General features: G+C 46.6%; 2 protein-coding genes across 6 annotated transcripts in view; both read right to left on the reverse strand.

Annotated features, from left to right (window-relative positions):
- Window positions 1–21,437, reverse strand: part of Colq (collagen like tail subunit of asymmetric acetylcholinesterase) — a 92,242-nt gene extending 70,805 nt beyond the window's left edge. Inside the window, exon 1 of the mRNA XM_039094440.2 lies at window positions 17,908–21,437. The gene's annotated coding sequence lies outside the window, so the exon portion shown is untranslated. The remainder of the gene's footprint in view (window positions 1–17,907) is intronic.
- Window positions 21,438–22,237: 800 nt separating this feature from the next.
- The window catches only part of Hacl1 (2-hydroxyacyl-CoA lyase 1), a 38,118-nt gene continuing 32,682 nt past the window's right edge, over window positions 22,238–27,673 (reverse strand). Inside the window, exons 16-19 of one of the 5 annotated variants that reach the window (XR_010058324.1) lie at window positions 26,183–26,369; window positions 25,568–25,859; window positions 24,326–24,403; window positions 22,238–22,499 (exon numbers count right to left, since the gene is read on the reverse strand). Coding sequence is in view for 4 of the 5 variants with exons in the window: in XM_063275790.1 (XP_063131860.1) it covers window positions 26,093–26,369 (277 nt within the window). In the remaining variant the exon portion in view is untranslated. Of the gene's footprint in view, window positions 22,500–24,212; window positions 26,370–27,673 lie in introns of those variants that run through there. The other 4 variants (XM_063275792.1, NM_053493.1, XM_063275791.1 and 1 more) reach the window with 4 other exon arrangements.

Raw genomic sequence — 27,673 nt, forward strand, 5'->3', positions numbered from 1 at the left:
AGATTTCTGAGTTTGAAGCCAGCCTGGTTTACAGAGTTCCAGGGCAACCAGAGCTACACAGAGAAACCCTGTCTCAAAAACCAAACAAAAAAGAAAATAAAAGTATAATAACTATCATAACGGATGCACACACACACACACACACACACACACATGCACATGCACACACACATGCACACAAATATACACATACACATGCACAGGTACACACACAGACACACATGTGCATGCACACACATACATGCACACACATGCACAGGTACACACACAGACACGTGCATGCACACACATACATGCACACACATGCACAGGTACACACACAGACACACATGTGCATGTGCATGCACACACACACACACACACACACACACACACACACACACACACACTCACACCTTACCAAATGAGTCAGTGCTCCAGAATAGAAAGTGAAGGGAATATGCAGGATAACTAAACCGTAAGGTAGAAGAAAGGAGTAACAACAAGGCACAACTGCACAAGGCTGGGTGTGATAGTGCACACTCTTAGAACCAGCACTTGAGAGACAGAGGCAAGCGAATCTCTGTGAGCTCAAGGGCAGTCTAACTTACACTGTGAGTTCCAAGCGAGCTAGGACTGCATACTGAGACCCTAACTAAAAAAACAAACAAACAAAAGTTTTAAGAATTAAAGTAAAGGAAACACTGAAATGGAAAGAAATGTGCCTGACGTCCTTCTGCTAAAACCGACAAACACACACGAAAGCAAACCATAGGTCCAGACACTTGATGAACATAGATGCAAAACTCCCCAATAAAACACCAGCAAGCTGAACGGAATAATAGCACATCAACGAGATCTGCATCGAGGCCAGCTAGGATTCATCCCTGGGTCACACGGATGCTCCAACAGAAACACACATGAATGTGATGCGTGAGGAGGGTGGAGGGGGAAAACACGCAACCGTTTCAATAAACACAGAAAAAGCATTTGATAGACTTCAGCATCCCTTCACGACATGAAGAACAATAACTTAGCAGATCAAGTTAGGAGGAAAATCACTCTCTCTCTCTCTCTCTCTCTCTCTCTCTCTCTCTCTCTCTCTCTCTCTCTCACACACACACACACACACACGGCCAATATGAGACTGAACACGGAGACTGAACAAGGGGTTTGGGGGGCACTGAAAACACTTCCTCTAAGATGTGGAGCATGGCAAGCCTATCCACTCTCACCACTCTTATTTAATAAAGTATTGGGAGTTTTAACAAGAGCAATTAATCAGGAGAAACACATGGCGGCCAATTGGAAAGGAAGAACTATAATTATCCACGTTCGCAGACGACATGATTCTATCCACAGAAGGAACAAGTACTCAATCAAAACTGTTGGGTTTATAGACATACTTAGATATTTAGCAAAGCTGGAGGGTATAAAGGCAGCATGTAAAAAAACAGTAAGGTTATGCACAAATAATCAGCCTCATAAGGAGAAATTAGGAACACGATTTCATTCACGATAGCCATATAAAAATTTTATGAACAAACTTACTGAGGAAATAAAAGATCTCTACAATAAAAGTTGTGAAATCCTGATGAAAGGAAGTGTAGTTCCAGAAGAAATGGAACAATGCGTTCTAGTTCATAAGCCGGAAAAATCAGTGCTATCAAAGTAACCATATTATAAGAAAAATCTACAGTTTCAATGCAATTGTATGAAATTCCAACAACTTCTTTTTCACAGAGATACAAAGCAATTCCTAGTTAATTTGGAACCTTAAAAAACAAACAAACAAACAAAAATCTGGAATGGCCCAAGCAATTCTGAACAGGGCCGAAATAAAGGGAAGGGGAAGGGGAGGGCAGAAAGGACTGGAGGCAGAGAGCACTAAGTGAGGTCCTAGTTTAATCCCCAGCCCTGTCAGAAAATCAAACGAACAAGCAAGAAAACATCGTCTTGGGAACCTGGAAGCATCACAATATCTAATTTCAAAACATAACACAAAGCTATAGTTAGTAAGACAGCATGGTACTAGCATAAGAACAGACCCACAGGACAAAGGGACAGACTAGAGAACCAGAAACTAATCCTCACTCACACAGCTGGCTTGTTTTGTTTTGTTTTGTTTTTTCCCAAAAGCACAAAAAACATCTATCTGAGAAAAGACAGTCACGGCACTAAATGGTGCTGGCAAAACTGGATCTGTATATGCAGACGTTAAAACTAGATCTCTTCCTCTAGTGACAGGACACAGAAATCAACCCCAAATGCATCACAGGCCTAAATCTTAAACCTGAGATTGAACTTACTATAAGAAAACATAAGGGGCACACTCATAGGTATGTCCACTCTGAGACCTGCGGTCTGCATGCCCCCTAAGGTCAATGCAGCCTGACAGAAAATCATACGTTCTTAAGACATTTCGAGATTTCTATGCATTTTGTTTTTGTAATTCGATTGGGCCAGTCTTCAATATGAACTCACTGGAGGACAATGTCATGTTACAATGTCAAAAGGTCACACAAGGCCGGCTGTAGGCAATGATAATTTAGGTGGGACCGGAGGTAATGGGATTATGTCGAACTATATTATATACAAGAAACTCCTAAACAGGAAAGGAGATAATCAACAGAGCCGAGAGACAACTTACAAAACCAGAGAGTATATTTGTAAATTATTCATCTTATAAGGGATGATGCCAGAATTCCTAAAGCACTCAAAAGATGACGAAGAACTGGGTTCTTCTCACAAGAGGGCGCATGCAAATGTCCAGCAGGTACATAAAGACGACGCCCAATTTCACTAACTGTCAGAGGTGCTCTATTCAGCCCTCTGAGCTGCCCCATCTTCATGAGATCAGCTGTGCCTATCCGCTATAGTCCACCGCAAATGGGCCTGGCGACTCCCTTAATACTCTGGTCACTTCTCCCGGCCATTGTGTCAGTTCTACACAAGGTCCTGGGACTTGGGGCGGGGCTAGGGTGTGTATATTGGGGGAGACTCGATAGAGGGGCTCTGTGAGGACATGGAGATGCTGGGTGAAGACTTTGCACTGCAGCTGTTTTGGGGTCCCCATGCCCCCATCAGTATCTCTTCATCCATGTGCTGTAAGTGAATCCAAGGAATTGGTTCTCTATTAAGAACGGTGGTGGGAATCTTACTTTGCATTTTTTTTTAGGATCTTAGGGAAAGGGGTAGACTTTGTTCACCTATCTAGGGAAGGAATTTTAGCCACAGATAACATCTCTCCCACCTAGAATGGCCATGACTGGGTCCTGGGGAGATAGCTTAGTTGAGAAGACGCTTGTAGCAGAAGCAGAATCCAAATTCAATCTCTAATACTCACATAAACAGCCAGGCACTCCCAGCAGTCATGGCACTGCAGAGAGGGACAGGATCCCCAGCTTACTGGTCTGGCTGATCAGCCTACACTCTAAACAACCAGCCCCAGGTCCCAGTGAGAGACCTTTCCCAAAAAACAGAGTGTTAGGCAGGGGAACGGCTCAGTAAGTCAAAGACCCTTTGCAATCATGAACACGTGAGTGGGATTCCCCCAAACCCACGTTAAAAAAACGGGCAGTGCAGCCCATAACAGCAGTGCTGGCCTGCAACTCCTCTGTGGGGGCGGTGGAGGATGGGCGATCTCTGGGAGTTTGCTTCACTCAGTCTAGTCAAAGGACAAACCCCAAGTTCAGGGAAGAGCCCCTGTGTCAAAAGCTATGATGGACGGCCACAGAGGAAAACACCCAAAGTCAACTTCTGATCCCCACATGTATGCATTCACACACACACATGCACACAAGTGTACATGCCACATATACACAGGACTGCTATCATAAAAACGATGGAAAACTAGCACAAGTAATAGTAAGGAATGAAAGATAAAAGTGCAGCCTTCTAGCCGGGCATGGTGGCACATGCCTTAAATCCTAGCTCTCGGAAGGCAGAGGCAAGAGGATCTCTGGGAGTTCAAGGCCTGGTCTACAAAGCAAGTTTCAGAATAGCCAGGGCTATGCAGAAAAACCCCATCTTGAAAAGCCAATATATATATATGTGTGTGTGTGTGTGTGTGTGTGTGTGTGTGTGTGTGTGAGTGTGTGTGTGTGTGTCTGTGTCTGTGTGTCTGTGTGTGTGTATGTATATATGAAATGCATATAAATACATATATGCATATCTATATGTGCAGAACATATTTGAGTGCTACAAAAAAATGATGCCCCCATTATGGCACCACAATGCTCAATTATGACATCACAATTCTATTATGCCATCACAAATGTGAATTGTGCTGAGTAGATGTTCCATTATGCCACCACCACATTAAATTATGACACCACAACTTGCCATGGTACTGCCACAATGTTGCAGTGTTATCAAAGGGCTCTACTTAACCATTACAAGGTAGCACTGTGATGTCACAATGTACCCTATGTGATCTTGCCCTGCTGTGTTGACACAATGGACATCACAATGCCCTCATTAGGACAAGCTTCACATTGTGATGGCCGCGTGGTGCATTGGGAAGTGATAATGGAACATTCTTGTCCATAGCCAATGGGGCACTGTGCTGTCACAACAGAGTACTCATTGAATATTACACATTACAACGTCTCAATGATGATGTCACGTCATGATGTCACAATGAAGCATTGGGTAGTCATGATACGACACTGTCCTATCAGAAGGCTGCATCACAGCATCATTGTGGGGCATTGTGCTCCGTGAAGACATCCGTCAGCTCTGGAGTGACACAAGGGAATGTTCTGACAGCAGAGAAGAGAGCATCGTGAGCACTGGGAGGTGTTACCACAACTCACCTTCTACGGTGAACTCTGACATCACACTTTAATATAGCAATGGCACAGTGGTGCACTGAATCATCACAATTTATATCTGTAATGCCACAGAATAGTGTGATGTCATAATCGAGCGTTTTAAAGTCACAGTGGGAGACTGTGGAGCATTCTAGTGTCACAGTGGGGCAGACAGAGTGGAGAATTCTGATGCTACATTCACACCGGGACAGAAAAACAGTGCAGCAGGATCCTGATGGCAGGGTGGTATAAACACTGCCTTATCCCCCACGAACTCATTCTCAGAGGAGGAGGAAACAGGGAGAGGAAAGAAGCAAGTCTCTTAAGTTTTTATTGCTGTGACAAAAATACTTGAGAAAAAGATTAAGAAGGAAAAGTCTGTTTGATTCATGATTTCAGGTTTCAACCCTTAGTTGGCAGGATCCTTGCCTTGTGTGGGAGAGGACAAAGAAGAAAGGAAAGGGGAGGGGACAGGGAGGAGAAAAGAGGTGGGGAGAGAAAGAACAGAGAGAGGGAGGGAGGAAGAGAGGGAGGGAGAGAGAGAAGGGAGAGAGGGAAGGAGGAAGAGAGGGAGGGAGGGAGGGAGGGAGGGAGAGAGAGAGAGAGAGAGAGAGAGAGAGAGAGAGAGAGAGAGAGAGCGAGCGCATTGGGAATTATGTGAGTCTTTTGAAACTGTCCTTAGTAATGCACTTCCTCCAGCAAAGCCGCACCTCCTAATCCTTCCCCAGTAGTTCCACTTGGGGCCAAGTACTCAAATACATGAGTCAGTGTGGGCCATTCCCATCCACATCACTACAGCACCCTTTTGGCCTCCCCAAATAGCAGTCATACACATAGTACACACATGGTACGTGAAGGCCAAACTTCCACATACATAAAATAAATTGAAAAGAAATGGAAATCACCCATGCTTTCTTCAAGACCATTGTCCCCCGTGATTAGAAGAGGAAGTTTTGAAACTATCTTTCACCTGTTCTTAAACTGCCGGCACACTGGAAACTTAACAAGGGTGGGGACTTGAACCAATATGGCTGTGTGGGTCCCACCTGACAGATTCCAATATGCTCGATCAAGATTATCTGAGGACCCTTGCTTGGTTTCAGTGCTAATGCGGGCTGCGGGCTCCATTCCTCACACATGAACAGACACAGCCCCACACCAGCAAAGGGCTTGCCAAACATCCATTCATTCATTGACTGCAGCCAATTTTCTCTGATGTGCCCTAATAGGAGGGAACGATCAAATGGAATAGCAACCAACAAATAATTTAAAACTAATTTCTACTTGGTTTGGGAATGTAGCACGTGACTTCCTGGCTGCCGACTGGCCTGGCTAATTCAGTTTGGTTCAGATGAATGGGCCTTAACTGAGCTAACAATGCAGCTCAGCCTTGTGCTGAGGTGTGGAAGGAAGACTGCCAAGTGCAATGTGCACTCCCCAGACTGTCAGACACGGTCACTGTGCGATTGCAGGGACTGTGCTTACCAAAGGACTCCACAAGGAGACAAAGTGAAACTTCTGACCCGTTACTTTGTGGGTTGGGGCTCACCAAGTGAACAGAGGTGGGAGTGTGCTCTGTTTGCTGCTAACCATTTTTGTGAGCAGTAAGTACACCACACGACTCTAAATACGGCTTTTCTATTATCCTCCCCAGAGAGAAGAGAAAGTGAGGCTCCCAGAGGCTGAAACCTACTAAAGCAGAAGTAATATGCACGCAGGCTCATCATGCACAAAGCCTTTCCCCTGAGGAACTATCTGTCTAAAATGGCAGGCAGATCAGGTCAGACCCATTCTGTCCTGCAGAATGAACTCTGCCCCCAAACCCCAGGTTTTCATCTTGATCTAAAGGCAAGGAGACCTCAAGCATATGCTGGGGGCAGCCTAGAGACCCCTTCCAGGATGAACAACTGCAACGAGAGTCCCAGATGCTGCTCTGAAATCTGCCAGGTCTGTTTGTACTAAGACCGCATCTTCCAGGTATTGTGCTATTCCCCACAATGAATCCAGCAAGGACTGGAAGGTGGCCCTGTTCCTGAGAGACATGGGACCTCTCTGGGAGAAGCTTGGATTCATTTTCCTTGGCTTCCTCAAGCATGGACTCCTCCTCTGAGCCTTCCCCCTGAGGTCCCATTTCCATCATCACCTGAAAGCTCAGCCAGCTTTTTCAAAAGTTCCCCAGGTGTTTCCCTAGAGGACCTGGCACTAGTCATTAGTTTCCCAAGAGGACCCTGGCAAAGTCAATGAATTATTGGCCTGTCAAGAGGACCAGGGCTAAGTCAATGCATTATCATTGGCCTATCAAGAGGACCCTGTCAAAGTCCATGCATTATCATTGGCCTCTCAAGAGGACCCTGGCTAAGTCAATGCATTATCATTGGCCTCTCAAGAGGACCATGGCTAAGTCAATGCATTATCATTGGCCTCTCAAGAGGACCCGGGCTAAGTCAATGCATTATCATTGGCCTCTCAAGAGGACCCTGGCTAAGTCAATGCATTATCATTGGCCTCTCAAGAGGACCCGGGCTAAGTCAATGCATTATCATTGGCCTCTCAAGAGGACCCTGGCTAAGTCAATGCATGATCATTGGCCTCTCAAGAGGACCCTGGCAAAGTCAATGCATTATCATTGGCCTCTCAAGAGGACCCTGGCTAAGTCAATGCATTATCATTGGCCTCTCAAGAGGACCCTGGCAAAGTCAATGCATTATCATTGGCCTCTCAAGAGGACCCTGGCAAAGCCAATGCATTATCATTGGCCTCTCAAGAGGACCCGGGCTAAGTCAATGCATTATCATTGGCCTCTCATAAGGACCCTGGCTAAGTCAATGCATTATCATTGGCCTCTCAAGAGGACCCGGGCTAAGTCAATGCATTATCATTGGCCTCTCAAGAGGACCCTGGCTAAGTCAATGCATTATCATTGGCCTCTCAAGAGGACCCTGGCTAAGTCAATGCATTATCATTGGCCTCTCAAGAGGACCCTGGCTAAGTCAATGCATTATCATTGGCCTCTCAAGAGGACCCTGGCAAAGTCAATGCATTATCATTGGCCTCTCAGGAGGACCCTGGCTAAGTCAATGCATTATCATTGGCCTCTCAAGAGGACCCTGACAAAGTCAATGCATTATCATTGGCCTCTCAAGAGGACCCTGGCTAAGTCAATGCATTATCATTGGCCTCTCAAGAGGACCCTGGCTAAGTCAATGCATTATCATTGGCCTCTCAAGAGGACCCTGGCTAAGTCAATGCATTATCATTGGCCTCTCAAGAGGACCCTGGCTAAGTCAATGCATTATCATTGGCCTCTCAAGAGGACCCTGGCTAAGTCAATGCATTATCATTGGCCTCTCAAGAGGACCCTGGCAAAGTCAATGCATTATCATTGGCCTCTCAAGAGGACCCTGGGTAAGTCAATGCATTATCATTGACCTCTCAAGAGGACCCTGGCTAAGTCAATGCATTATCATTGGCCTCTCAAGAGGACCCGGGCTAAGTCAATGCATTATCATTGGCCTCTCAAAAGGACCCGGGCTAAGTCAATGCATTATCATTGGCCTCTCAAGAGGACCCGGGCTAAGTCAATGCATTATCATTGGCCTCTCAAGAGGACCCGGGCTAAGTCAATGCATTATCATTGGCCTCTCAAGAGGACCCTGGCTAAGTCAACGCATTATCATTGGCCTCTCAAGAGGACCCTGGCAAAGTCAATGCATTATCATTGGCCTCTCAAGAGGACCCTGGCTAAGTCAGTGCATTATAATTGGCCTCTCAAGAGGACCCTGGGTAAGTCAGTGCATTATCATTGACCTCTCAAGAAACCCTGGCAAAGTCAATGCATTATCATTGGCCTCTCAAGAGGACCCTGGCTAAGTCAATGCATTATCATTGGCCTCTCAAGAGGACCCGGCCTAAGTCAAAGCATTATCATTGGCCTCTCAAGAGGACCCTGACAAAGTCAATGCATTATCATTGGCCTCTCAAGAGGACCCTGGCTAAGTCAATGCATTATCATTGATCTCTCAAGAGGACCCTGGCAAAGCCAATGCATTATCATTGGCCTCTCAAGAGGACCCGGGCTAAGTCAATGCATTATCATTGGCCTCTCAAGAGGACACTGGCAAAGTCAATGCATTATCATTGGCCTCTCAAGAGGACCCTGGCTAAGTCAATGCATTATCATTGGCCTCTCAAGAGGACCCTGGCTAAGTCAATGCATTATCATTGGCCTCTCAAGAGGACCCTGGCAAAGTCAATGCATTATCATTGGCCTCTCAAGAGGACCCTGGCTAAGTCAATGCATTATCATTGGCCTCTCAAGAGGACCCTGGCAAAGTCAATGCATTATCATTGGCCTATCAAGAGGACCCTGGCAAAGTCCATGCATTATCATTGGCCTCTCAAGAAGACCCTGGCTAAGTCAATGCATTATCATTGGCCTCTCAAGAGGACCCTGGCTAAGTCAATGCATTATCATTGGCCTCTCAAGAGGACCCTGGCTAAGTCAATGCATTATCATTGGCCTCTCAAGAGGACCCTGGCTAAGTCAATGCATTATCATTGGCCTCTCAAGAGGACCCGGGCTAAGTCAATGCATTATCATTGGCCTCTCAAGAGGACCCTGGCTAAGTCAATGCATTATCATTGGCCTCTCAAGAGGACCCTGGCTAAGTCAATGCATTATCATTGGCCTCTCAAGAGGACCCTGGCAAAGTCAATGCATTATCATTGGCCTCTCAAGAGGACCCTGGCTAAGTCAATGCATTATCATTGACCTCTCAAGAGGACCCTGGCAAAGACAATGCATTATCATTGGCCTCTCAGGAGGACCCTGGCTAAGTCAATGCATTATCATTGGCCTCTCAAGAGGACCCTGACAAAGTCAATGTATTATCATTGGCCTCTCAAGAGGACCCTGGCTAAGTCAATGCATTATCATTGGCCTCTCAAGAGGACCCGGGCTAAGTCAATGCATTATCATTGGCCTCTCAAGAGGACCCTGGCAAAGTCAATGCATTATCATTGGCCTCTCAGGAGGACCCTGGCTAAGTCAATGCATTATCATTGGCCTCTCAAGAGGACCCTGACAAAGTCAATGTATTATCATTGGCCTCTCAAGAGGACCCTGGCTAAGTCAGGCATTATCATTGGCCTCTCAAGAGGACCCTGACAAAGTCAATGTATTATCATTGGCCTCTCAAGAGGACCCTGGCTAAGTCAATGCATTATCATTGGCCTCTCAAGAGGACCCGGGCTAAGTCAATGCATTATCATTGACCTCTCAAGAGGACCCTGGCAAAGTCAATGCATTATCATTGGCCTCTCAGGAGGACCCTGGCTAAGTCAATGCATTATCATTGGCCTCTCAAGAGGACCCTGACAAAGTCAATGTATTATCATTGGCCTCTCAAGAGGACCCTGGCTAAGTCAATGCATTATCATTGGCCTCTCAAGAGGACCCGGGCTAAGTCAATGCATTATCATTGGCCTCTCAAGAGGACCGGGGCTAAGTCAATGCATTATCATTTGCCTCTCAAGAGGACCCGGGCTAAGTCAATGCATTATCATTGGCCTCTCAAGAGGACCCTGGCTAAGTCAATGCATTATCATTGACCTCTCACGAGAACCCTGGCAAAGCCAATGCATTATCATTGGCCTCTCAAGAGGACCCGGGCTAAGTCAATGCATTATCGTTGGCCTCTCAAAAGGACCCAGGCTAAGTCAATGCATTATCATTGGCCTCTCAAAAGGACCCAGGCTAAGTCAATGCATTATCATTGGCCTCTCAAGAGGACCCTGGCAAAGTCAATGCATTATCATTGGCCTCTCAAGAGGACCCTGGCTAAGTCAATGCATTATCATTGACCTCTCTAGAGGACCTTGGCTAAGTCAATGCATTATCATTGGCCTCTCAAGAGGACCCGGGCTAAGTCAATGCATTATCATTGGCCTCTCAAAAGGACCCGGGCTAAGTCAATGCATTATCATTGGCCTCTCAAGAGGACCCGGGCTAAGTCAATGCATTATCATTGGCCTCTCAAGAGGACCCTGGCTAAGTCAATGCATTATCATTGGCCTCTCAAGAGGACCCTGGCTAAGTCAGTGCATTATCATTGGCCTCTCAAGAGGACCCGGGCTAAGTCAATGCATTATCATTGGCCTCTCAAGAGGACCCTGGCAAAGTCAATGCATTATCATTGGCCTCTCAAGAGGACCCTGGCAAAGTCAATGCATTATCATTGGCCTCTCAAGAGGACCCTGGCTAAGTCAATGCATTATCATTGACCTCTCAAGAGGACCCTGGCAAAGCCAATGCATTATCATTGGCCTCTCAAGAGGACCCTGGCTAAGTCAATGCATTATCATTGGCCTCTCAAGAGGACCCTGGCTAAGTCAGTGCATTATCATTGGCCTCTCAAGAGGACCCTGGCTAAGTCAGTGCATTATCATTGACCTCTCAAAAAACCCTGGCAAAGTCAATGCATTATCATTGGCCTCTCAAGAGGACCCTGGCTAAGTCATTGCATTATCATTGGCCTCTCAAGAGGACCCGGCCTAAGTCAATGCATTATCATTGGCCTCTCAAGAGGACCCGGGCTAAGTCAATGCATTATCACTGGCCTCTCAGGAGGACCCTGGCTAAGTCAATGCATTATCATTGGCCTCTCAAGAGGACCCTGACAAAGTCAATGTATTATCATTGGCCTCTCAAGAGGACCCTGGCTAAGTCAATGCATTATCATTGGCCTCTCAAGAGGACCCGGGCTAAGTCAATGCATTATCATTGGCCTCTCAAGAGGACCGGGGCTAAGTCAATGCATTATCATTTGCCTCTCAAGAGGACCCGGGCTAAGTCAATGCATTATCATTGGCCTCTCAAGAGGACCCTGGCTAAGTCAATGCATTATCATTGACCTCTCAAGAGAACCCTGGCAAAGCCAATGCATTATCATTGGCCTCTCAAGAGGACCCGGGCTAAGTCAATGCATTATCGTTGGCCTCTCAAAAGGACCCGGGCTAAGTCAATGCATTATCATTGGCCTCTCAAAAGGACCCAGGCTAAGTCAATGCATTATCATTGGCCTCTCAAGAGGACCCTGGCAAAGTCAATGCATTATCATTGGCCTCTCAAGAGGACCCTGGCTAAGTCAATGCATTATCATTGACCTCTCTAGAGGACCTTGGCTAAGTCAATGCATTATCATTGGCCTCTCAAGAGGACCCGGGCTAAGTCAATGCATTATCATTGGCCTCTCAAAAGGACCCGGGCTAAGTCAATGCATTATCATTGGCCTCTCAAGAGGACCCGGGCTAAGTCAATGCATTATCATTGGCCTCTCAAGAGGACCCTGGCTAAGTCAATGCATTATCATTGGCCTCTCAAGAGGACCCTGGCTAAGTCAGTGCATTATCATTGGCCTCTCAAGAGGACCCGGGCTAAGTCAATGCATTATCATTGGCCTCTCAAGAGGACCCTGGCAAAGTCAATGCATTATCATTGGCCTCTCAAGAGGACCCTGGCAAAGTCAATGCATTATCATTGGCCTCTCAAGAGGACCCTGGCTAAGTCAATGCATTATCATTGACCTCTCAAGAGGACCCTGGCAAAGCCAATGCATTATCATTGGCCTCTCAAGAGGACCCTTGCAAAGTCAATGCATTATCATTGGCCTCTCAAGAGGACCCTGGCTAAGTCAGTGCATTATCATTGGCCTCTCAAGAGGACCCTGGCTAAGTCAGTGCATTATCATTGACCTCTCAAAAAACCCTGGCAAAGTCAATGCATTATCATTGGCCTCTCAAGAGGACCCTGGCTAAGTCATTGCATTATCATTGGCCTCTCAAGAGGACCCGGCCTAAGTCAATGCATTATCATTGGCCTCTCAAGAGGACCCTGGCTAAGTCAATGCATTATCATTGGCCTCTCAAGAGGACCCTGGCTAAGTCAATGCATTATCATTGACCTCTCAAGAGGACCCTGGCAAAGCCAATGCATTATCATTGGCCTCTCAAGAGGACCCGGGCTAAGTCAATGCATTATCATTGGCCTCTCAAGAGGACACTGGCAAAGTCAATGCATTATCATTGGCCTCTCAAGAGGACCCTGGCTAAGTCAATGCATTATCATTGGCCTCTCAAGAGGACCCTGGCTAAGTCAATGCATTATCATTGACCTCTCAAGAGAACCCTGGCAAAGCCAATGCATTATCATTGGCCTCTCAAGAGGACCCGGGCTAAGTCAATGCATTATCGTTGGCCTCTCAAAAGGACCCGGGCTAAGTCAATGCATTATCATTGGCCTCTCAAAAGGACCCGGGCTAAGTCAATGCATTATCATTGGCCTCTCAAGAGGACCCTGGCTAAGTCAATGCATTATCATTGACCTCTCAAGAGGACCTTGGCTAAGTCAATGCATTATCATTGGCCTCTCAAGAGGACCTTGGCTAAGTCAATGCATTATCATTGGCCTCTCAAGAGGACCCGGGCTAAGTCAATGCATTATCATTGGCCTCTCAAAAGGACCCGGGCTAAGTCAATGCATTATCATTGGCCTCTCAAGAGGACCCGGGCTAAGTCAATGCATTATCATTGGCCTCTCAAGGGGACCCTGGCTAAGTCAATGCATTATCATTGGCCTCTCAAGAGGACCCTGGCTAAGTCAACGCATTATCATTGGCCGCTCAAGAGGACCCATTCAAAGTCAATGCATTATCATTGGCCTCTCAAGAGGACCCTGGCTAAGTCAGTGCATTATCATTGGCCTCTCAAGAGGACCCTGGCTAAGTCAGTGCATTATCATTGACCTCTCAAGAGGACCCTGGCAAAGTCAATGCATTATCATTGGCCTCTCAAGAGGACCCTGGCTAAGTCAGTGCATTATCATTGGCCTCTCAAGAGGACCCGGGCTAAGTCAATGCATTATCATTGGCCTCTCAAGAGGACCCTGGCAAAGCCAATGCATTATCATTGGCCTCTCAAGAGGACCCTGGCTAAGTCAATGCATTATCATTGACCTCTCAAGAGGACCCTGGCTAAGTCAATGCATTATCATTGGCCCCTCAAGAGGACCCGGACTAAGTCAATGCATTATCATTGGCCTCTCAAAAGGACCCGGGCTAAGTCAATGCATTATCATTGGCCTCTCAAGAGGACCCTGGCAAAGTCAATGCATTATCATTGGCCTCTCAAGAGGACCCTGGCAAAGTCAATGCATTATCATTGGCCTCTCAAGAGGACCCTGGCTAAGTCAGTGCATTATCATTGACCTCTCAAGAAACCCTGGCAAAGTCAATGCATTATCATTGGCCTCTCAAGAGGACCCTGGCTAAGTCAATGCATTATCATTGGCCTCTCAAGAGGACCCGGCCTAAGTCAATGCATTATCATTGGCCTCTCAAGAGGACCCTGGCAAAGTCAATGCATTATCATTGGCCTCTCAAGAGGACCCTGGCTAAGTCAATGCATTATCATTGACCTCTCAAGAGGACCCTGGCAAAGCCAATGCACTATCATTGGCCTCTCTAGAGGACCCTGGCAAAGTCAATGCATTATCATTGGCCTCTCAAGAGGACCCTGGCTAAGTCAGTGCATTATCATTGGCCTCTCAAGAGTACCCTGGCTAAGTCAGTGCATTATCATTGACCTCTCAAGAAACCCTGGCAAAGTCAATGCATTATCATTGGCCTCTCAAGAGGACCCTGGCTAAGTCAATGCATTATCATTGGCCTCTCAAGAGGACCCGGCCTAAGTCAATGCATTATCATTGGCCTCTCAAGAGGACCCTGGCAAAGTCAATGCATTATCATTGGCCTCTCAAGAGGACCCTGGCTAAGTCAATGCATTATCATTGACCTCTCAAGAGGACCCTGGCAAAGCCAATGCATTATCATTGGCCTCACAAGAGGACCCGGGCTAAGTCAATGCATTATCATTGGCCTCTCAAGAGGACCCTGGCTACGTCAATGCATTATCATTGACCTCTCAAGAGGACCCTGGCAAAGCCAATGCATTATCATTGGCCTCTCAAGAGTACCCGGGCTAAGTCAATGCATTATCATTGGCCTCTCAAAAGGACCCGGGCTAAGTCAATGCATTATCATTGGCCTCTCAAAAGGACCCGGGCTAAGTCAATGCATTATCATTGGCTTCTCAAGAGGATTCTGGCAAAGTCAATGATTATCATTGGCCTCTCAAAAGGACCCTCGCTAAGTCAATGCATTATCATTGGCCTCTCAAGAGGACCCGGGCTAAGTCAATGCATTATCATTGGCCTCTCAAGAGGACCCTGGCTAAGTCAATGCATTATCATTGGCCTCTCAAGAGGACCCTGGCTAAGTCAATGCATTATCATTGGCCTCTCAAGAGGACCCTGGCTAAGTCAATGCATTATCATTGGCCTCTCAAGAGGACCCTGGCAAAGTCAATGCATTATCATTGGCCTCTCAAGAGGACCCTGGCTAAGTCAATGCATTATCATTGGCCTCTCAAGAGGACCTGGGTAAGTCAATGCATTATCATTGGACTCTCAAGAGGACCCGGGCTAAGTCAATGCATTATCATTGGCCTCTCAAGAGGACCCTGGCAATTCAATGCATTATCATTGGCCTCTCAAGAGGACCCTGGCTACGTCAATGCATTATCATTGACCTCTCAAGAGGACCCTGGCAAAGCCAATGCATTATCATTGGCCTCTCAAGAGGACCCGGGCTAAGTCAAGCATTATCATTGGCCTCTCAAAAGGACCCGGGCTAAGTCAATGCATTATCATTGGCCTCTCAAGAGGACCCGGGCTAAGTCAATGCATTATCATTGGCCTCTCAAGAGGACCCTGGCTAAGTCAATGCATTATCATTGGCCTCTCAAGAGGACCCTGGCAAAGTCAATGCATTATCATTGGCCTCTCAAGAGGACCCTGGCTAAGTCAATGCATTATCATTGGCCTCTCAAGAGGACCCTGGCTAAGTCAATGCATTATCATTGGCCTCTCAAGAGGACCCTGGCTAAGTCAATGCATTATTATTGACCTCTCAAGAGGACCCTGGCAAAGTCAATGCATTATCATTGGCCTCTCAAGAGGACCCTGGCTAAGTCAATGCATTATCTTTGGCCTCTCAAGAGGACCCTGGCAAAGTCAATGTATTATCATTGGCCTCTCAAGAGGACCCTGGCTAAGTCAATGCATTATCATTGGCCTCTCAAGAGGACCCTGGCTAAGTCAATGCATTATCATTGGCCTCTCAAGAGGACCCGGGCTAAGTCAATGCATTATCATTGGCCTCTCAAGAGGACCCGGGCTAAGTCAATGCATTATCATTGGCCTCTCAAGAGGACCCTGGCTAAGTCAATGCATTATCATTGGCCTCTCAAGAGGACCCTGGCAAAGTCAATGCATTATCATTGGCCTCTCAAGAGGACCCTGGCAAAGCCAATGCATTATCATTGGCCTCTCAAGAGGACCCTGGCAAAGCCAATGCATTATCATTGGCCTCTCAAGAGGACCCTGGCTAAGTCAATGCATTATCAATGGCCTCTCAAAAGGACCCGGGCTAAGTCAATGCATTATCATTGGCCTCTCAAAAGGACCCGGGCTAAGTCAATGCATTATCATTGGTCTCTCAAAAGGACCCAGGCTAAGTCAATGCATTATCATTTGTCTCTCAGGGGAACGTGCATTACTTTACTTGTGCCTCCTATGGAGGAAGGGGAAGTAAAACTGTCATCCTGGCAAACTCACCAAAGGAAGCTGGCCAAGATTTTTAAAGGCTCAAACCACAAAATGAAACACAAGCAAGCAAGCACCCAGAGCTATTCGGTGTTTGCCTGTATCGCTGGCCTCAAGGCCTGGTAGGAAGGCAGTGTAGGTAACAAGCAACTGACTGGCAATGGTGGAATTCAGTCCCAATGTCCTTCTGTACCTTTGGGGGAGACACTTGATAGCTAGCTTTCCCAATGCTGTAATAAAATTCCTGAGAAAAATCAACAAAAGAAACATTGTCTCAGCAGATGGTTCTGAGGGCTCAATTTATCTCGGTAGGCCCCACTGTTTGGGGATCTGTGGCAAAGTAGGGCATTTGTTAGGGAGCACATAATAGGGCAAAGCTGATGGGGTTGGGGACTAGGAAGCAAAACTAGAGGAAGGGTCAGGGCTTAATACACCCTTCAAGAACAAATATTCCCACGGCATCACTTCCTCCAATTAGGCCCCACTCTTTAAAGGTTCCTCCCCCTTATGGGCTCTCAGATCTATACTGTAACGGTATGAAAACTCTGCAGCCTCAGGAAGTGATCACTGGAGGCTTCTCGGTATCTCTCGCTCCTGAAGGAGGGACACAGGTAGGAGTTGTGCTGACTCTCTAGAAGCGTACACCGACTTCTCGAGTACAAGCCAGGGTGAGAAAGGAAACGTGTCCAGAGAATCCCCTCAGGGCTGAGGCTGTATGTCATGCATAAAGCCCTGGCTTCCATTCCCAGCAATGGGTAAATGGGGCGCAGTGGCGTGTGCTGTAACCCCAGCTCTTAGAAGGTGAAGGAGGTAGGATCAGAAGGTCAGTCATCGGATGTGTGTCCAGGAACAAAGCTAACAAAAGTTCTGGAATTCTGTAATGTCAGCATCATAAAACCTTAAAAGTCGGGGCTGGGGATTTAGCTCAATGGTAGAGCGCTTACCTAGGAAGCACAAGGCCCTGGGTTCAGTCCCCAGCTCCAAAAAAAAGAACCAAAAAAAAAAAAAAAAACCTTAAAAGTCTTGCTGAAGGACAAACAACGAGAAGCAAATAAAACAAGGACTTCAGGAAATTGGAAGATTGCTCTCTAATAGAAGGCGGGGCAGTGGTGGTGCGTGCCTTTGATCTCGGCACTTGGAGACAGAGGCAGGTGGATCTCTGAGTTCAAAGACAGCCTGGTTTACACAGAGAAACCCTGTCTTAAGAAACCCAAAACAAAGACAAACAAAAACCAAGCAAAACCTAAACAACAACAAAACACAAAACAAACAAAAAAGCGAAGTAACAAATAAATAAGACGCCAAACTTCACACATGTCCGTCCCCTTACTTGACCACGCAGGAATATTGTACTCAAACTACATCCTTTCCCTCCTGTAATTTGGATGCACTGACCTCCAGGGCTTGCCCCTCCCGGGATGCTCTGCTCCCAGTAAAGGCAAACTTCATCTGCAGTGGCCGTCTGCTCACTTTTCCTGTGTAAACCAAGCCCAGGCAGAGGATTTCCCCAGGTTTCCTCTTTGTGGCCCTCGTTTATCTGTTCTCCATTCTGGATCCTCCTCGAACTTTGTCAGGACCACTTGGAGATAATCGGGGGCAGCCCCGCACTACCCAAGACCTGTCCCAGAACGGGTTTACCCAGCGTCACCTTTTCCTTCTGTCAAACACTAATTCAGTAATGCTCTCTGCTTGAGGTCTGAGCGTTGTCTCACGTATCTCTGTGGCATGTGGTACATCTCCTAGTCTCCCCTCGCCTCCTCTCTCACACATTACATCCTGACCACAGTTTCCCCTTCCTTCTCTTTTCCTAGCCCCCACTTCTCCCCCCTAACCACTCCCCTATTTTCTTTCAGGAAAAGGGCAGGCCTCCGAAGGTTATCACCCAGCCGTGACTATCAAGCTGCAGTAAGACTAGGCAACTGCCCTCATATTAAGGCTGGACAAGGCAACCCAGGAGGAGGAAAAGGGTTCCAAAAACAGGCAAAAGAAATCAGAGTCAGTCTCTGCTCTGTTAGCACCCCCACAAGAACACAGGCTACACAAGGACCGAGGTCAGACCCATAAAGGCTTCTTGACTGTCAGTTCATGAAAGAAAAAAAAACTGAGTACAAAGAATCACAAAACAAAAATAAAAAAGCAAAAACCTGTGTGAAAGAAGAACAGAGGGTGGCAGGGTGAGGGAATGGGAGGGGCCAACGGAGAGTGTGGATACAGGAATGGTGTAACAGCTTTTTTTTTTTAAATGAATGTCGTAAGGATAAAATCCAGACTTTAGCCCTTAAATGTGAAAGCAACATTTATTGTCACAATTGAACTTAAAATCTGAACTCTATTTTGCCAAGGTAGAAACCTAAACTTCAATTAATTTGGGGCCTCACCTGCCCCAGCCTCTGCCCCTAGCATTGTGGGGTTTATTCAATATCCAGGCATTAGGACAGGTTTTTGGTTCTTTGACGATAGGTGATCCATCACCTCTGTACTTATTAAAAAATCAGCTGTGGGGGTTGGGGATTTGGCTCAGTGGTAGAGCGCTTGCCTAGCAACCGCAAGGCCCTGGGTTCGGTCCCCAGCTCCGAAGGGAAAAAAAAAATCAGCTGTGGCTTCAGGTGATGTAAGTCTCCTGAGTCTCTTCCTTCAGGGGACAGTGATACTCTGTTGCTGTTTGCCTGATGTAACCTTAGTCACCATGGGGCTGATCAAACGGATGGGGGAGGTGACCTGGGCCACACAGGTGCTCACAAACAGGGAGAGATGGGAGTTAACTTCCCGTGTGCGGCTCAGAGATGCTAACAGTGTAGCCTGGGCACTAGAGAGCAGGCAGCTGTGCAGAAGTCCTGTGGGATAGGATGGGTGTTGGTACACAGCTCTCACAGCAAAAGTAGCAGGAGCTAAGCTGCAGCTGGGGTGAAACCACACTGAGCTTCCTGACTCTCCCTTGACCATGAGGGGGGAGGCCGCCATCAGGAACACTTGGGGGCCAAGAGAACAAGCCTCAGGAGAAAAACCCCACTCGGGTGGAGACTAACCACACCACAGAGCCGGCTCCAGCGACAGCAGGAAGAAATGATGGATCTTGGATCTGTGGCTATTTCCATGCTATGGGCCAAACGTGCAAGCTTCCCTTCACACTGGAGACAGTGCAATTTCTAGGTGTGCCTTTCCTTGCTCCTTAACTGGAGGGGTTAGTGCTGAATTTGCAGTGGATTTGTTGACTAGCGATCCCTTTTTTCTGGACAAAAGGTCACGAGGAGGAGGGAAGATGGAAGATTGTCCAGTGTAATCTTCAAGCAGGGGCAGTGGTGCCTGTCAGAGCTGGATCCATGTCAAGCAGGGGCAGTGGTGCCTGTCAGAGCTGGATCCATGGTGGTCTTCACTGTTCCTTCTACAGGTAGAGCGTGGCGGGCCATCAGTTGCTCGCTTCCACATGACTCAGTTTTAGCTTAGTGACAGCAATCACCAAACAGACAACCCCCAGTGGTTCACCCTTCCTCAGCATGCGCTCCACTCCCTACTTCGGGCAGGGAGGGCAGGTTTCCTTCCTGCCATATTTCCAACTAGAATGTTTTCAGGCGTCTTCATACACTCCCATGGTGCTCTAGTGCAGTCGAAGTTTGCATTTATCTCACGACCTTCTTCATAGCGATGCAGTGCTGCCCCACTGCCTCTCTTAAAAACTACCGAGCACTTGGGGGGTGGAGGCAGGAGGATTATAAGTTTGAAGCCAGCCTGAAGTACATACTGAGTTCCAGGCTCAGCCAATGGCAGGGTCTTGCCAAAGGAGAGGTGGGTAGGGATGGCAGGCTAAGTTACTTTTACTTTGATTTCTTTTCCTTTGGCGTTCCGAGGGTTATCATTTTCTTGTACTGAACTTGAGACTTTTCCCTAAGGGGGGGGGGGCAAATCTATTGACCTCACACAATGTCCAAGATCTGGTTTTTACTATGAGTTGTCATACAACTCTTACTTAGTGAAACCCTGCAGACACGGTGACCCACTTTCCTGAAAATATCTACTGTACATGGAAGGAAGAACCACTTACTTCAAAAAGAAGCCACTACGCTTCATCCTGAATCACTGCTAGATTACAGCTGTGCTCCTTGCTGAGGGAACGCCTTTCCAAAGGACAGTGCATTCTCTGTGCCAGGCAAAACATTAGGGCTTTGGGTAGCTTTTGGGCTCCCCAAATAGCCCCATGAGCACAGCGGGAGAGGAACTGATCCACAAGACCACATCTGAGTCATCACCAGGACTGTGTAAGCAGACGCTACTGGGCCATCAGAGGAGAATGTCTGAGACTTTGTTTTTCGGACAGGGTCACTACATTAGCTCTGGTTGGCCTGTAATCCGAGGCTTTGAAACTCAGAGCTCTGCCTACCTCTGCTTCCCTGAGTGCTGAGACTGAAGAGGCGTGCTACCATGCTGAATGTTATTTATGATTGTTGATTATCAACAAACCGACTCATATTAAAGGAGCTTTGTTTTTGAGACAAAGGGTCTTACTATATAGCTCAGGCCAACCTCGAATTTAAGATTCTAACGGTCTATCCTCCTGCGTCCTGGGATTACAGGTACATACAACTAGAGAGAATTTCTCAAAATTTTGCCCTTCTGAGAAGTAACTCGATGATAGAATAAAACAAAGTAACACAACTAAGTACAAGGTTGGGTTTTTTTTTTGTTTGTTTGTTTTGTTTTTTTTTTTTTTCTTTTTTTCGGAGCTGGGGACCGAACCCAGGGCCTTGTGCTTGCTAGGCAAGCGGTGTACCACTGAGCTAAATCCCCAACCCCAAGGTTGTTTTACAAAATAAACCAGGAGTGGGTGAGCAGGTGTGTTCTTGGATTAGTGCAGACTGACCTCTGCTGGCCAGACTGTTAATTAGCCAACATTTTTTTCTTCTAAGGATAACACAGAAAAGGGGATATATTTACTCCTAATTATATCTAGCTGAGTTATACAGTTAAACGAAAACATACTAAGCACATACTAAGCCCTCCACATAACCTGTGTCAAGACTTTTTATCACATTTGGCTGTCAGGCAGGTGCCCACTGAGGTTACGTGGGCTACCCAAGCCAAACGCTCCTCTGTGATTCTGCCTATGCACTTTGGGCTCGCTACATCTAAAACTACATCAACCTGCTTGGATCAGGGCCCTGTCAGGGCCATACACTGCTTAGTGCAAAACTCTGGGTTCTCATCTAAACCTAGCTATTTCCCACACTGAGGTGGAATCTGGTACTAAGTTAGCCAATGCAGGCAAACCTAGTGTAATACATAGAACCTGAATTTTGATAGAAAGTCTTGTGCTCTGATTCATGAAAAAACTCTGAAAATAACAGTATATCCACTTTTAATATTTTAGTTCTATTCATTATCACCACCACCATCATCATCATCATTTTGATTCAAGCCCTGCATTTATCTATGCGTACAGTGTGTACACCTGGTTCCCTGGAGGCCAGCAGAGGGCAGTGGGTCCCGTGAAACTGAGCATAGACAGTTGTGAGCTCGATGTGGGTGCGGGCACCGAACCTAGGAACTCTGTAAGAGTAGCTGACTCAGAGCCATCTCTCCAGCCTCCTATTCTAATATTTTAAAATATAGTTCTGATTTTTAAAAAATGTTTACTTTTAGCGAGAGAAATAGCTCTGTGGTAGACTCTTTGCTTAGCATGTATGAAGTCTTAGAGATTCAATTCCCAGCAACTGCAAAAACACTTTCAACATTTTCTTTTTGTTATTGGGCATTTATTGATTGATTGGTTGATAGATAGATTGATTTATCTATCTTTGTTTTTTGTTTGTTTGTTTTGTTTGTTTCTTTGTTTTTTTCCGAGACCGGGTTCTTCTGTGTAGCTCTGGATATCCTAGAACTTGCTCTGTAGACCAGGCTGACCTTGAACTCACAAAGATCTGGCTGTCTCTACATCCTGAGTGCTAGGATTAAAGTCATGTGTCACCACTGCCCAGCTCACTTTTTAACATTTTCTAGAAGACAAAAATGATATAAAAATACTTCCATCACTAGATTAAACCTGTGAAACCCATGTTAAAAGCCTTTAATTCCAAGCTCCATTGTCATTTCCCCATAGTTGTGTAAACCCAGTTTGCATGCACGGCCTAATGCCACGATTCTGTCTTTAAAAAGCTATTATCTGTGTGTGAGTGCATGCATGTATGTGGGTACGTGTGTGCTACAGCCAATGTGTAGAGGTCAGAGGTCAGCTTTGTAGACTCCCCTCTACATTTATGTAGGCTTTAGAGATCAAACTCTGCAAGGCAAGTGCGTTTATGCTCTGACCTATTTGCCTGATTTCTTTCTGCTCGATTATCATTTATTTATTTATCCTCGGTGGCACTGAGGATACTGAGCTCAGGCTTGGTGTGTTCGAGGCTAGCAAGCTACTTGAGCCAATCTCCAGCCTGGCGATTTGGAGGCCGTCTCTCCTTAAGCAGCTGAGGCTCATCTTGAGCTCTCAGGGTGACTCAGGCTGGTAAGAGAGATTTTTTAGCTCCCTTATAATCGTAAGGCAACACTATCATTGTGCAGTCTGTCAATGACCAAAACGTCCTTGCGTGGCACATGACAGTGTACCGTGGATAATTTTGTGGGCGTCTGTGTAGCACGCATGCACAAGGTAGCTAAGCTCCGGTCGTTGGTTTGGAGGTTGGGTGACTTGTCTGGATCAGAAAGTCCTTCCCAGGGAAAACATTCAACTCCTCAACTACAGGGCAAGCTCCACGACAACTGAGATTAGAACCAAGTCACCAGAGCTAAAATACAAAACAGCAGGAGCCCACACTGCAGCAGAGAGAGCTCAGGAGCTCCGAACGCTACACCATTTTCATAGCTTCCATGGCTTTCTCCAGAAAATGACTTTAAAGGATACAGCTTTAACTTGGGAAATTAACTTGGATTTACATAAAAGGAAACCGGTGTGTAACTTGGCAGTCAGACACTTACGATGCTGTCATTTGGTTATTTATGTGATGGGATACTGTTGGTCAGTCTCTATCTCTTGACAAAATACTAGAGAAAATCAACTGGAAAGGGAGAAATATTTATTTTGGTTCGCAGCTTTGTAGGCCTTAGGCTTTATTTTCCTTTAACTTGTGTGTATGTGAACTCCCATGTGGGTATATGGATGAGAGTGTAGGTGCCAAAGGAAGCTGACGGCATTGACTCCCCCTGGAGTCCCTGCACTTGCAATTAGAGGCAGTGGTGAACCAGTGCTGCTAAGACCAAACACATCTTCTGCTAGAGTAGTTTGTGCTCTAACCGAGGAGTCATCTTTTCAGCCCTTGCTCAGCTGTGAACGTTCCAGTCCATGGTCACCCTTTTGCTTTTGGGGCTGGGGTCCATCATAACAGGGAAGTCATGAGAGGGCTGGCTCACCTCATGGTATATGGCTTGAGGAGGGCATCATGCTTGGTCCTAGTGCCCAGTGACCCCACTCCCCCATCCATCAGTGCCAGGAGCTGTTGACCAAGCCTTTAGCATAGAAGCCTTTGCAACTATTTAAGATCCAAAAATCAGGGGCTGGAGAGATGGCTCAGTGTTTATGAGCATGGCTGCTCTTTCAGAGGACCCAGGTTCAATTCCCACTGTCTGTAACTCCAGTTCCAGGGGACCTGACACCTTCGCACACCCATACAAGCAAGCAGAATATCAACGTACGTTTTTTAAAAAATCCAAAGTCATAACAAATAATGACAGCTTTAATCAATTTCTTTACTATAAAAGACAATTTAAAGTGTATTTTTAAATACAATGTTAGCATTGTGGTAATTTTGCTATGAAAAGGTAATTCTACCTTGTAGGAAAGAGAAAATGCCTCAAAAAACGCCAAGTAGTTTATTCATATGTTGGAACGGGTGAGCCAGTGAAAATCCTAGAGGGAAAAAGAGACAGCATTCAGAAATGGCTGTATTATACTATGTCCTCACTGTAATCCCTGTGAGACCTAGAAGAACTATACAACTGTGGTAAAGAAAGGTTTGTGCTTGGTTTAGTCAAAAAGAGCTGAAAATTAATTAGTGAGACCAGTTCACTAACGCTGCCCACCCCTCTGGGCCCAGACACAGGTTACTATAGAGACTTAGACATCCCTGCAGAAAGCGGGAAGCAGCCAGCCATTGTGAGTCGATGGCAAATGGTGAGAGATACTCAATAAAAAAAAATAACAACTTGAAAGTGAAATCATGTCAGAACCCCACCGGAGTGAAGATAAAAATGTTAAAGGATTGGATATAAGGATAACCATACAGAACTACAAATGGGGTGATAATTTATACTTTTCCGAAATATGCAAGTGATGCCCACAGGAACTGACTGTGCATCAGACGTTGAAGCAACCTTTAAAGGACTGTAAGGATCCCTGCCAATGCCACCGCCTGCTCCTCCTAACCCACTCCATGTCCATCTGCATGACCAGCAGGTCCTGTTCTCAGCGTCTTTCCCCAGCTCTAATGTAAGTTCTGAGGACTCCCATGTCTACGTTTACACAAACGGACTTTCAGAAGTCTATGTACCTGACGGTTTCCAAACTCGTTGCTTTATTATTTTATTGATGGTTCATAAGAACCGTGAGGGGGACTGGAAAGTGGCTTCATGGACAAAGTGCTTGCTGTATGGACTGGAGTTCAGACCCCTGGCACCACAGCAGTGCGTGTGGCTTCAGAGCTTGGGAGGGGAAGCTGAGACCCCTCTGGGGTAACTTAGTCGTAGCAGTGAGCTCTGGGTTTAGGAAAAGACCCTGGCCCCGGGAAATAAGAAAGCAAAACACAATCAAGGAAGACATCTGAGGTCAGCTTCTGGCTTACGTAGTCATCGCACATGTGTGCACACACATACGTGAACATGTGCACATAGACCACATACATACACACATGCTGGGGCAGGGAAAGGAGAGGGGAGAGGGAACGAATGATTGAGTAGATTTCTGCTCTGAAGAGAGGCTGATAGGCAGAGTGGACTCATGGGGGACAGGTATTCGAGACAGAGCAAGCAGGTGGAAGGTCCACTGTACACAGATTAAGAAAGGAAATCAGCTTACCCTGAGATGGAAGGGTGACATCACCGGCACACCTTGACGACTAGCTCACTATTGTAGCTACTGCATCGATACCCATTAGAGGTCACAGGGACTAAGTTGACTGCAATTGCACAGACCCACCGGCTGCACACACCACTGGCTGAAGACTCGTCCACACTGTGCTCACTGCATTTTTTGTTTCCCTTCAGCTCCTCCAACTGGCCAGCTGCCTCTTGATTCAGAGCCCCAGCCCTCTTTCCATCTCCTCTCTGCTAATCATCACTGCTCGCAGTTCAAGCACCAATGAGATTTCCTAGAACAGTGTATTTCTTCATTCACACTTGCTGAACATCAACCCCGTCCTCCTGGTCCTGTGCTCTGTCACATAGCATGGAGTTTGAGGTAGCCTACTGTCCACTTCCCCTACTGAATGGTAAGCTCTGTGGGATGAGGACAGCTTGGACTCGCTCACCTGTTACTCTAAACAACACACACAGAAACAGCTCAACAAATAAGCAAACAAAGCTGCCAAACTCAGAAACAAGCTCAGCCGGCCTGGCCTGTGTGAGCACGCCTTTCAGGAAGGAGCCCCAGAGAACATACATTTCCTCCCTTCTGCCTAGCAACTGGACCTACCTGGGCCTTCCGAGTACTTTGTGGTTCAATCATGATGTTGATAAGACACGGTTTACTTGTGTCTTTCAGAGCCTGCCTCAGCGAGTCTTGGAGCTCTTCTGGCGTTTGTACAAAATACCCTTTGCCTCCAAATGCAGTCATGACCTGCTCGTAGTGTGAGTTTGGAAGCAGACACATTGGAGGGATTCTGAAAAGCAAGTTGTAAGGCAGCAAAATTAAAATCTTGAAGCTTCTAGAAACAAAGAATTTCCCAAGATTGTCTGCAAAAACCTTAAGTGGACCCACAGGACATACTTTTCTTCCAGAACAGCAGTGTGTGTAACAGCAGTGTGTAACAGCAGTGTGTAACAGCAGTGTGTGACAGCAGTGTGTGACAGCAGTGTGTGACAGCAGTGTATGACAGCAGTGTGTGACAGCAGTGTGTGACAGTGTAACAGCAGTGTATGACAGCAGTGTGTAAGTGTATGACAGCAGTGTGTGACAGCAGTGTATACAGCAGTGTGTGACAGCAGTGTGTGTGACAGCAATGTGTAACAGTGTATGACAGTAGTGTATGACAGTAGTGTATGACAGCAGTGTGTGACGGCAGTGTGTGACAGTGTATGACAGCAGTGTGTGACAGCAGTGTGTGACAGCAGTGTGTGACGGCAGTGTGTAACAGTGTATGACAGTAGTGTATGACAGCAATGTGTGACAGCAGTGTGTAACAGCAGTGCGTGACAGCAGTGTGTGACAGCAGTGTATGACAGCAGTGCGTTACAGCAGTGTGTGACAGCAGTGTGTGACAGCAGTGTTTGACAGCAGTGTGTGACAGCAGTACGGAACACACATGTCCTTGTCCTTGTCCTTCCTCTGCTCCACCTCAGGATTTTCAGGCACCTTTGAGTTAGCTGAACTGCAGGCCTTTTATTACTAAAAGAAGCTGCAGCCCTGTCTGCCGGTGATGATATCTTTCACAGCTAATGCGCCATGAGCCGACAGTTCGCAGATGGCTAGTAAAGGCGGGCACCGCCATGCTGGCCTTTTTTTTTTCCTGATAGATTTTTAAAAATGTAGTTCTTCTTCCCTGTAGGGCAAAACCAACCAACCAAACCAATCGAACCAAACCCAACCAAACAGTAAGTTGGCCACTGGACTGTATGCAGCCTTAAAGACGATATCCCACAGCCCTAGGATAGCACTTTAAACAGCCGTCTGCACGGTAACGGAGTCTTGGCTTTGCACAGGCTTTGGGTCTTGCTGACACTCACTTTAGTGTCCACGAGATCCAGACAGATTCGGCGTTTCTCAAAGGGGTACTAAGTCTGTGGGCTGTGGTATGTGTGGTCACGTAAGTCGTCAGGGTGCTGACTGGCAATGTTACAGAGCAATCTGGCCCATCTTCCCTCCTTCCTTCCTTCCTTCCTTCTTTCTTTTTTAAAAAGATTTTTATGCATTATTATATGCATATGAGTACACTGTCACTGTCCTCAGACACACCAGAAGAGGGCA

Source organism: Rattus norvegicus, chromosome 16 (assembly GCF_036323735.1).
Source record: "Rattus norvegicus strain BN/NHsdMcwi chromosome 16, GRCr8, whole genome shotgun sequence".
In the NCBI taxonomy this organism is placed as follows: domain Eukaryota; kingdom Metazoa; phylum Chordata; class Mammalia; order Rodentia; family Muridae; genus Rattus; species Rattus norvegicus.